The following is a 12240-nucleotide window of genomic DNA, read 5'->3' on the forward strand; positions in this document are numbered from 1 at the left end:
GAGGCTTCAGTTGGTTCAGAACGCAGCTGCGCGGGTAAACTATTCCTCCTGGACCACTTCTTACAATGCCCTTTAAGAATACAAGAATTTGAGCTATTTTGATTATTGCTTGTTGCTCAAGTAACATTATAAACAGATTCAGACTTTAATCTTGCATTTAGTTTGCATGCAAGCAAGTCCAATTTTAACTGAATAAAATATTTCATAAAGGGGCCCTAGATATTATAACGTCAAAATTCTATACAACCAAATATGACTAGCTTCAAACTAGAAGCAGATATTATATTGTCTTTTTATGACTTTTTTTAGATTTTGTTACAAAAAAAAAGGTTGTATGTTCATATCACAAATGTATCAGTGTAATTTCTTTCTTTCTAACTTTGGACAAAGTAGTATTCTGCAGGGTATGACCAGGGGTGAAATCTAAAAATATTCCCTACTGGTTCTGTGGGCGTGGATATTGGTGGGCATGGCTTGGTGGTCAGATGACTGGATGGGCGTGGCCAATAACAATAAATAATAAAAATAATAAACAAAGTATACAAAACAATAAAAGGTACCAAAAACCAACTTTCACACTTTACACACACACGACACAACACAACACAACTGACTCTCACACAGTGTAAAAGCAGCTGCACTTTACCCAAAATGGCCCCTGCAACAAGCAGGAACCTCACACAGCCACAAAAAGCTCAAAAACCAACTTTCACACTTTACACACACACAACACAACACAACACAACAGACTCTCACACACATAAAATGCCACATACAGCTTTGTGAGATTTTGCGTGTTTGTGTAGTTAGAGTGAAACACTACAGAAACACACCAAATCGCAGAAAGCTGCACAAATATTTTATTTTATTATTTTATTTTATTTATATTTTTTAGATCAGGGGTCTCCAACCTTAGTAACTTTAAGGTTTGTGGACTTCAATTCCCAGAGTTCCTCAGCCAGCAAAGCAGGCAAATTGAGTTGCTCACTGATGAGATGGATTGCAGGCAGGCAGGCAGATTCATTTGTTAGCTGATGCAACTTATGTAAAGCATGGCTTTGCCAGCCCAAAAGGAGCAGCAATAAGGTAAGTGGGGGAGGGGGTGATTGGGTGGGCATGGGTGGTTGTAATAGGTTGTAAAAAAGTGATTTTAAAAGCCTGTGATGATCAGGCAACTCATCTGGGATCGCCAGAGGAAAAAAAGATTTTAAAAGGCTCCTCTGACGATCCCAGCTGAAGTTGCCTCATAGCAGCCCAGAACCTCTTAAAATAATTGTTTTAACAAGCTCTTCGGCTGAAGAGTTTGTAAAAAACATGTTTTTTAAGGTTCTGGTGATGAGGAACTCAGCTGGGATCGCCAGAGGAGCCTTTTAAAACTTTTTTCTTTTTTTTTACAAAAAAAGAGTTATTAAAAAAAAGAGTTTAAAGGGTTCTGACGATCTCAACTGAGCCGCGGGATTATCAAAGGCTCTTTTTTTACTTTTAAAGGCATGTTTTCAGCTGAAGAAAAACTGCTTTTAAAAGTTAAAAAAAAAACCTCTGATGATGGCGCGGCTCAGCAGGGGCAGGGGGCGGGGCCAGCAATTTTTGCTACCGGTTCTCCGAACCACCAGGCACCATCGCTACTGGATCGGGCGAGCCGGTCCGAACTGGGAGCATTTCACTCCTGGGTATGACCCTTCTGTGAAACTAACAGAACCATCATAAAGCAACCGCTGCCCTTTTCCTGTATGCCTGTGACATCACAATGTACAACATGTACAAAGAAGGCAAACTCTTTTCATCATTTGATAACTGCTCTGCTACAGACACCTTTGATTCTGCATGAAATGTTAAATAGGGAAGATTTAAACCAACCATCAGTAGTGCAAGATCCTTCTGGGGCAGGTTTTTGTGCATATGGGATTGGCGGACTATTTGAATCAGACATGTCTTCATCCTCCTCATCTTCTTCTGTTTCGTTAATAGTCTGACTGGTGGAAAAATCCAAACTTCCATTCTGCGTGTAACGATGCATCAATTCTTTGTCTAGCTCTTCCACTTTTGGTTTCACATCTAGGATGCATGATTAAAAAAAAAAAAAGGTCAACCACATATACTTTTAAAAAAATATACTTCTGAAAAACTTCTTTAAAAAATAATAATAAACATTTTACATAGCACAAGAACAATTAGAATATGCCATACTTGCTTGGTTACCTTCCGGCAAAATAGGAGGCTGCTCAGGATCAAGATAGAGCTGGGAGAAGATGGGCCGAGGAACCACACTATTACATCTGAGGGAAGCTTCTATGGAGTTATGAAGAGCTTCTTCAAAACGGGCAGATTTCAGTTGCCCCGCATAAGAATTCCCCATGATCTGTTAATAAATAAAATAAAACAAAATAAAAATAAAATAAAATAAAATAAAAATAAATTAAAATAAAATAAAATAAAATAAAATAATTAGGGCTTCATTCTTTTATTATGGAAAGCAGAAGTGATGTTTGAACCAGTATTTACTATGCTACAGAGCCCCCGACTATGACATTACCCACGCAAATATGCTAACCTCAATGCTAACATGGACTACCTCTTGCCCATACCCTCTTATCTTCCTTGGTGACTTAAATCTACCTCTCATTAACTGGACAACCAATGAATGTTCAACTGACCCAATCCATACTACACTATACAACGCTGTTACAAACCTAGGTCTTGAACAACTTGTAACTAACAATACAAGACTCAACAACTGCCTTGACCTCATCTTCTGCAACAATCCAAACTCAATTTACGGACTACAAATTAAAGAACCTTTTTCAAACAGTGACCACTGCATGATTGATTTTCGTCTCAATATACGTCCATACTTAAATCGTCATAACATCAGAACTCCCAACTACAACTTCAAGAAAGCCAATTACGACCTTATAAACAACGATCTTTCACTTCTGAACTGGCAAAATCTGTTTGCAACCTGCATAACCGCTGATGACCTCTATAGAATCTTCCTACTTGAAATCAATAGAGTCATTAAATTATATGTACCACGAATGACTACCATGTCCAAGAAAAACAAACTACCCATATCAATAAAAAAGCTTCAATCAAAAAAATCCCTCTGGAAAAGAAACAAAAAAGGCTATGTTACAAACTTCAGAAACCGTTACAGAAACATATGCAACCAAATTAAAACTGAATGCACAAATTACCACACCAAGCAAGAAGAAAACCTTCTACGCACAAATTCCAATCGTGCCTTTTATAATTTTGTCAACAGTAAACTTAAAGATTCAAGATCCATCCCACCACTAAAAGATTCTAACAACAAAGAATGCAATGACGAAACAGTCAAAGCAAACCTCTTCAACATTTTCTTTGGCTCAGTTTTCGTTAACCCCGATATCACATATCCAACATTCCACAAACGAACCAGCAATGACTATGATGATTTAACTCATATAGATTTCACAGAAGACAACGTTGGTAAAGCTCTTCACAACTTAAAACCATCGCTTTCTATTGGACCTGATGGTCTATGTGCATATTTCTTAAAAAAACTTTCCATTAATATAGCTGAACCCCTAAGTATTATCTTTGATAAAGCTTTCACTACCAGTTCTCTTCCCAAACTTTGGTCACTAGCCACAGTCATCCCCATCTTCAAAAAAGGAGACCCCAGCTTAGTCGAAAACTACAGACCGATCTCCCTTTGCTCGTCACCTGCAAAGTCATGGAATCTATCATCAATCAATCCATTACCTCACACTTAGAAACTAACAACCTACTCTCCAACAAACAATTTGGTTTCAGGAAAAAGTTATCATGTAACTTACAACTTCTCCACTGCAAAAACATATGGACTTCAAATCTAGATCAAGGCAAATCAATAGATGCAATCTACATAGACTTCTGCAAAGCTTTTGACTCAGTAGTACACGATAAACTTCTCCTTAAACTAACATCCTATGGCATCTCAGGACCCCTCCACAAATGGATATCTGCTTTTCTGTCTAACAGACAACAAGTGGTCAAAATTGGCAATGCTTTATCAAATCCTGTTCCTGTCAAGAGTGGCGTTCCTCAAGGCAGCGTCCTTGGACCAACACTCTTTATTCTATACATTAATGATCTTTGTGACCATATCTCAAGTAATTGTGTTCTCTTTGCTGACGATGTCAAACTATTTAACACCACAGACAACACTTCTATCATTCAAAACGACCTTGACCATCTAACCGCTTGGTCTAAAATTGGCAGCTCAAATTTCAACCAGCAAATGCTCAGTCTTACATATAGGAAAAAGAACTCTAAAACTAAGTACATACTAGATGGACATTACCTTACAGACGACCCCATCCCGTTAAAGACCTTGGAGTTTTCATGTCAAATGATCTAAGTGCCAAAGCCCACTGCAACTACATAGCAAAAAGCTCTAAGAGTTGTAAACCTAATTTTGCGTAGCTTCTTTTCCAAAACACCACACTACTAACCAGAGCATATAAAACATTTGCTAGACCAATTCTAGAATACAGCTCACCTGTTTGGAACCCTCACCACATCTCTGACATCAATACAATTGAGCGTGTCCAGAAATATTTTACAAGAAGAGTTCTCCATTCCTCTGAAAACAACAAAATACCTTATCCCACCAGACTTGAAATCCTAGGCTTAGAAAACTTGGAACTCCGTCGCCTTGACAAGACCTAAGTTTAACTCACAGAATCATCTATTGTAATGTCCTTCCTGTCAAAGACTACTTCAGCTTTAATTGCAATAATACAAGGGCAACCAATAGATTTAAACTTAATGTAAACCGCTTTAATCTAGATTGCAGAAAATATGACTTCTGCAACAGAATCATCAGTGCTTGGAATACTTTACCTGACTCTGTGGTCTCTTCCCATAATCCTAATAGCTTTAACCAAAAACTTTCTACTATTGACCTCACCCCATTCCTAAGAGGACCATAAGGGGCGTGCATAAGCGCACAAACGTGCCTACCGTTCCTGTCCTATTGTTTTTCTTTTCTTCTTCCTATATATGTTTATATGTGTATATACTATATAATCTTTTTGTATGATGTTGTGACAAAATAAATAAATAAATAAAAAATATTTTGCAGCAGTCCACATTGCAAGGTTAAAATATTAACAATGGTAAAGAAACCATTAAAATACCATCTTGAAGCAGGAGTGTTTGTTCTTGATTTGGCCAGTCTTCTTTTCACTGATAGAGCTCTTTTCAGTCACTTTTTCTTTTTTACCTTTTATCTCTCCTGAGCAGGTAAATTAAAATACCACCATGATAGACTTTAGGTGCAGCACAGAAATGTTCAGATAAAAGTCAGTATGAAGAGAACTTCAAGTATAAATAGTTAAAAACATTATGTGTTTTGGGAGTATTGGCTTTCTACTCTATTTCATAGAAATGTGATAGCAATTTTGTTTTGGCTGGACTGGCTACTTTCCCCAACTGAACCAACATCAAAATGTCAATGAAATGGAGGTTATACAGAGATCCATCTGGGAAAGGATAATTTATTGTTTCTATTTTAATTTCCTAGCTGTCATGAATTCCCCATTGTCATGAATTCAGCAGATTGCTAGTTAACATATATATAGTAGGGTTTTGGAAATAAATCAGAGAAATTGAACATAATTCTCAAACAAACCAATTAAATACATCTGAATTAATTGATACTGAAATATACTGATTTTAAGAGACAGAGAAGTTGCTTAAATCATTGGTTTTAAAAATACTTGGAGTATTTCCTGTCTTAAATTACTACTGGATTGCTTTACAATAGGAAATCTTCTTTTTTAAATTATTTTTTGTTCTAGAGTTCTAACTCTAATACAGAGGTCTTCAAACTTGGCAGCTTTAAGACTTGTGGACTTCAACTCTCAGAATTCTCCAGCCAGCATAGCATAGCTGGCTGGAGAATTCTGGGAGCTGAAGTCCACAAATCTTAAAGCTGCCAAGTTTAAAGACCTCTGCTCTAATACATTAATAAATTGTTACTGAGATGAAATAAATATTAAACCCAATGATAATTTTAGCATCAAATAAATTTCCATGCAATACAAAAACAAAAAAACAAAACACTGAAAAACTGAAATAAACTAAAACCTTTAAAATGTAAAATATACAGAGATAGATTTCTGCTTTCAGAATCAGAGAAAAATGAGTATTGTACCCTTAAAATGTTCCTGTCCTGAGCTTGAGAACCCTTCAGAACAGAGCTGAAGTGACAGCAGCTTACACAGCATACATACACTCCAGGCTACAATTTTGTTCTATTTACTTAATTATATTTCACACTTCTTAGCTGCCCATCTCTTCAGGTTCCCATGGACTTCCATTGGACAATTTTCCCTGTTGTTCTGACCCTGAGAATCCCTTTACTGAGAGGGGGGAGGGGGGAGGGGAGAGAGAGAGAGAGAGTGAGAGAGAAACATATATACAAAACATATAGAACTCAATTAAATTTATGCACAACAAACAGCCTTAAAAGAAACATTTCTTTCCTATATTTTTACAGCTTTTCCCCGAAGTCTGCTGCAGAACTTTCTCAGTGACATACCCAATGAATTAAGATTAGCCCAATGAGCTAATCTTTGGGAGTTGAAAGTTAAATCCTTCAGATGACTGGAAAAATGATGAAAAATGCAATGGTGGTCTGAAAAAGCCCAGGAGAAAAATAAATGCCTTAATAAAAGAAAAATAGTAATGAAAAGGAAATCTCTGCCTATGAAGAAAAAGTTATAACCAATATGCCATGAAAAAGACCATCTTGAAGAAAAGCTCAGAATCTTGAAGAAAAGCTCAGGATTCAAGTTAAAGTAACTTCAGCAGATGCTTACTTACTTAATGGAATGCACATGAACATTTTCCATTAAAGTGTGTTAAGTTCAGTTAAGGACAGACTTTGCTATGCATTTCTAAATAGTTGCGTTGAAGATACGATCTATCACACACCTCTTCCCATAATTAATGTGGCTTTTAGAAAGTAACCTAAATCCAGATAAGTCTTTGGAACTTCAATAAGCTTATGACTTTAAATATAATTCATTGCATTTGACATTGCAATTCAATGGCATGTGAATTACAGCAACAAACTGTAACTGTAAGCCTGAAGAAAATTTTTCTAGTATTCTTCTAGCTTACTCCCACAGCAACCCTAATTCAGTTAATAAGATGCAAGGTATTAAATTACAATATCGGCATACTTGTAGTGTTGACCCATGTCTTCAGTAACACAGTAGCTATATAATCTCATTGTATAATTCAGTGTTTTTGAATTTGCAGTAGCTTTATAAAACCATTAGCCTTTCTTAAAATCACCAATATTATAAGTCCTTTGAAAATCAACAAATTTCTTATATATCTGTTTTTCCATTTCTTCCCCATCTTCTTATAAATCTTTACAAGATTTATTTATAAATTCTTTCAAATTACTTAAAACCCCTACCTGTGATTAACTGGTATCATCCATCGTGTAAAAATCACAATTTTATAGTAATTCTATCTTCCGCAACAAATCATTATTTGTGTAAATGCAATCTATATACTACTAAAACTCTTGTTATCATAACCATTAGCTAGACATCATGGGGCATGGGTGTCAAACTTGCATTGTCACGTTTTTGTCACATGACATATCGTGACTTTTTCCCCCTTCACTAAACTGTGGGGGCAGTAGCATGGCAGCGCGTGATGCATCTGGCCTGCGGGCCACAAGTTTGACACCCTTGTCATATAGGGCAACAATTTTTGAACTAAGGTACCTTAAATAGACTAATTTATGGAATGTTTTCAAAATCTGGGACACATGACCCCCGCCCAAGGGAAATTTGAGACAGCCGTAGCTGCTTCAGTGCTATTTGACGGCGGCTGTACTCCAACAATATTCATTTTTAATGATTTGTGTCAGTTTCCGAACCAATCTCACAATCCCAATCTCTCTCTTCCCAACTGAGCAGCAGCCAGTTACCTGCCTGCTGGGAAGGAAAGTAAGGGATGGAAGGAGGACCTCTCAAGCATCCTTCCCAGCCCATGACAACCCATTAAGATTCTCATTTACATTTTACAGCTCTTTTCAATTTAGCAAATACTGATCATTTGAACACTGTCCATTTAAAACACTTTTCTACCATGTATCAACTTCTGCAGTCAACTTAGAGTACTTATGGGCTGCACTTTTCAAGGATTCTCTGCAGGCGTCTCAGTAAAATCTGAGGTCCTGGAAAAGTTCCATGGTCATTACCAATGAACTAACACTGCCTTCCTGGTTCTAACAAAGAACAGTTTTTCTTGCTTAAAAACAAATTGTTCGAGCAGAGAACAGGTGATGATGTTTCAGTGCCATGGCAACAGAGCTGCTACCTTTCACTGACCAATTCCAGTATATTCCACAGCAGCAGAAAGGAAATAATGCCTTTCTCATGCTTGAATAATTTCTTCAATTTCTTTCCAACAAACTAATTACAATAATGGAAAGAATATGGAAGGGGGGAAAAGGGCAGAAATGCACAACTAACTCTCCCCTATATTTGAGACCAAAGATAGGACAAAACATTAAAAATATGTTATCCCAAAGGTGCTTTTTCAAGAGGCAACCAGAGTTTCTTGTTTTTCCTTGAAAACATTTTGCTTCTCATCCAAAAAGCTTCGTCAGCTGAAGAAGCTTCTTGGATGAGAAGCAAAACGTCTTCAAAAAAACAACAACAAGAAACTCCGGTTGCCTCTTGAAAAAGCACCTTTGGGACAACCATGACCTGGATGACTGAGAATCTCCAGACATTAAACTATATTAGCAACTTTTAATATTTATGGTTCAATTTTAATATTTATGGTTTAATATTTAAGAGATCTTAACAATCCAACAAAAACAAAAGATTTCTTAATACTCAATAGAGTATTAGAAATTCCATTTTAAAATTTTACAATTCTCTTCTTTCCTGAGTGCTACTGTTTTCCAATTTAGTTTCCATTGAAAATTAGGGTAATAATTATTAACTACAGTAAAATGCATTATACTTATGCATATGTGCCTCTTCCATGTCCTTTGTCACACACAAAAAGGAATGCCTTTTCTCTCTCCTCTCACTGCCTGACTAATACACCAATGTTATATTTCCAATTTGTAGCTACAACCAGAACCCACGGATCATTTGGAACCTTATTATTTAAAGAAAATAAAGAAAAAGTTGGTACCTAATAATATATGCATTCTTCATTTATTTGAACGTAAGACAGGCAGACAGCATTAAAAAATAATGAGTAATTTGCCTCAGATAAAAATAACCATTCCTGTATTGGTTTGCATATTTCAATATTTTTTGGGCAAGGGCCAGAAGTTTAATTCTCCCTTGTATTTTTAATCTGAAAACATGACCCCTCTATATTTGTCTCCGAGTTCCAGCTTAAATAAAACAATTGGGGACTGGACTGAAGACTTAGGGGCTGCAGACTTGCTTTCTAAATTGTTATCTTTAATAAACTAAAGACCTTCCTTTCAGCATATACTTAAAAACAGCTCACTTAAGCTAAAATACTTTCGATTATTCACTCTAATTTCATCTAATAGGAAAAAAAGCAAGCAAGTTCCGCTCCATTTTTTCCCCTAGTAACAAATGGCTTAAAAATGCTTAATCTGAAGTGAAGAGAGCTCAAATCTTATGAGAGTGGATGAAATACTATTTAAAAGCCTAAGTTTGGAAAGCGACTTATAGAACCACTTCCATTCTGTAATTTGGTCTCTGTGTCTTTCACTGAATGTACTACCAAAGCTGCAAACATTTGGTAAGGGTTGTCCTTTCACTTAGACAAAAGCAGCCTTCCTTACCTAAATCAGCACTTTTTGCATCAGACTCATAAAAACCTTCCCACAACAGAGATTTCAAGAAAACCCTTTAAAGGTTTTAGGATATCCCTTATTTTACTAAGTAACAAAATACACCCCATGGTGTCTGACCCCCACTCAGCTGTCTTATGACCTCTGCAATTGTTGCAACTTCACTTTGGGGCCAAAGAACTTAACTCCTATATCAAAAAAGAGGACGGCCTCTTCCTCTGAGCACCTGGTGAAACAAAATGCCAGCAGCACCCTCCCCCACTCCTAGGGCCCAGATGTTCCCACAGCTGCCTTGGTGTCTATGTGGCAATTAGAAAGCAACAATTAGGACCTGGATGATGGCAATGACCCTCTTATTTTACTGGGTCTGAATGCTCTAAGGGGCCTCCTGGCCTTAAGGATACAGCAGGTCATAAAACAGAAACAGATCTTCAGCCTCTGGGAAATACGAGAGAGGTGTTTTGGGTTTTTTTTAAGAACACAAGGGACAATAGGAGTCCAATGTTACAAATAAAGTAAGTCAAGCCAATACAACTCATCAGCAGCAAGAACATATAAGTTATGTGACCTCTCTTGTTGAAATAATACATTTCCCCCTTTGATTTCTATATATTTTATAGAAAAATTCAAAAGTCTCTCATGGGCATCAAGTGTTTGATTTAAATAAAACCTGTTTCAATTTACGAAATTAGTTTAGTTGGAGGAAACCTCAAAAGCCATAACTTCTTGCCTCATCTCATTTATTATAGTTTCTCTGTTTCATTTCAAAATCATCCTATAAAAGGCGTCTTAAGACTCAAAGTCATGGACCCCCCCCCCGCTCTCTCTCAGGATCAATATTGTATCCTTTGTTATTGAAAGTAGACTTCAACAGACTGAAACACTATTCACTCAGATTCACTGTTAAATTGGTTTTGAGTCTTAATTTCTAAATTTGTGACTTATTGCTATAATGTATGCTAAATATGGATAAATAAGATGAAGTTTAAGATATACAAGACTGATGAAGTGCTCCTGACTGGAAAACTCAGACCTACCACTGATGCTTGCTTTCCCTTTGAAAGAGCACATTTGTGGATTTGGGAATGCTCATTAATCCAATTCAATTATTGAGTTTTAGGTTGGTGATAGGAACTCAGAATGCTTTGTTTATTTGGGTAGTGTACCAATCATTTCACCTCTCATTATGGAACTTCTTACTTTGGACATGTGTAGGACCTCTACCTTTTATTAATGGTATAATGCCATTACATTAAAACATTTTAAGTATAGATAGTCCTCGACTTACAACAGTTCATTTAGTGTCTGTTCAAAGTTACAACTGCACTGAAATAAGTGACTTGTGAGTTTTTCACCCTTAACAACCATGGCACCATCCCCATGGTCACATGATCAAAATTCAGGTGCTTGGCACCCGATTCATATTTATGACATTTGCAATGTCCTGGGGTCCTTTTATAACCTTCTGACAAGCAAAATCAATGAGGAAGCCAGATTCACTTAACAATTGAATTACTAATTTAACAACTGCAGTGATTCACTTAACAGCTGTGTCAAGAAAGGTCGTAAAATGGGCAAAATACAGTTAACAAATCTTTCACTTAGCAACAGAACATTTGGGTGCAATTGTGGTCATAAGTTGAGTACAACTTGTAGAACTCTTTTAATAGTTTAATAGTAGAGTACATATTTTTTCATAAATTTCAGTAGTTGTAATATGATCTTAATGTTACATGATTTCATAGAAACACACTTTAAGAGAGTTTTCAAGATTTGTGTATTTTATGACAATGGTACACAAAATGTATACAGGCAAGCAGTAAGGATATTACAAGTGTTTTTTCTGTGAACACATAGATCTTTCCATTTTTTCCACTGGCAAAAATTTCATGGTATTGTCAATATATTTTGTCAAAATCTTGCAAGCTTTGATGATCTCACATTTTAGCAACTGAAAAATATTTTAAAACGGAAATTTATTTTTATTTAATTTTGGAACCCTATATAGATGTCCCTGCATTCTGTGGTGAACACAGACCAAGCCTTAAGTGGTGATCCTCAAAGGTTTTGATGATCATGTAGAAGAGCACATAAAATAAAAGCTGCAGGGTAGTGCACTCAATTAAAATATTGAAATTAACCATTTAAATATAATAGCTTCATAAAAATAGCATAATTATATCAAATTGACACAAACTATTTTTGTACTCTTGTTGCCATTGAAAATGTTGTCAATGATAAATGCATTACAAATATGGGAACGATATACCTTCTTTTATGTCTTTCAACCTTCGTTAAACACATTCATGATGGATGATTGTTCAAGTTATTCTGCTGCTACTTGATTCAAGCTGTTGAAAATTTTAGATACCTGTGAAATAATAAAATAATTTAAAATT

The 12240-nt window shown here is 36.1% G+C and overlaps 1 protein-coding gene across 10 annotated transcripts in view; it reads right to left on the minus strand.

Annotated features, from left to right (window-relative positions):
* The window catches only part of GREB1L (GREB1 like retinoic acid receptor coactivator), a 188137-nt gene that overhangs the window by 94753 nt on the left and 81144 nt on the right, over positions 1 to 12240 (minus strand). For 6 of the 10 annotated variants that reach the window (XM_058179148.1, XM_058179146.1, XM_058179149.1 and 3 more), the window contains exons 2-4: positions 12111 to 12212; positions 2188 to 2359; positions 1858 to 2055 (exon numbers count right to left, since the gene is read on the minus strand). In XM_058179148.1, the coding sequence (XP_058035131.1) occupies positions 1858 to 2055; positions 2188 to 2356 (367 nt within the window). In that variant the 5' untranslated portion in view covers positions 2357 to 2359; positions 12111 to 12212. Of the gene's footprint in view, positions 1 to 1857; positions 2056 to 2187; positions 2360 to 6181; positions 6390 to 12110; positions 12213 to 12240 lie in introns of all 10 variants that reach the window. The other 4 variants (XM_058179150.1, XM_058179145.1, XM_058179143.1 and 1 more) reach the window with 2 other exon arrangements.

The sequence above is a fragment of the Ahaetulla prasina genome, chromosome 3 (assembly GCF_028640845.1).
Source record: "Ahaetulla prasina isolate Xishuangbanna chromosome 3, ASM2864084v1, whole genome shotgun sequence".
NCBI lineage: Eukaryota > Metazoa > Chordata > Lepidosauria > Squamata > Colubridae > Ahaetulla > Ahaetulla prasina.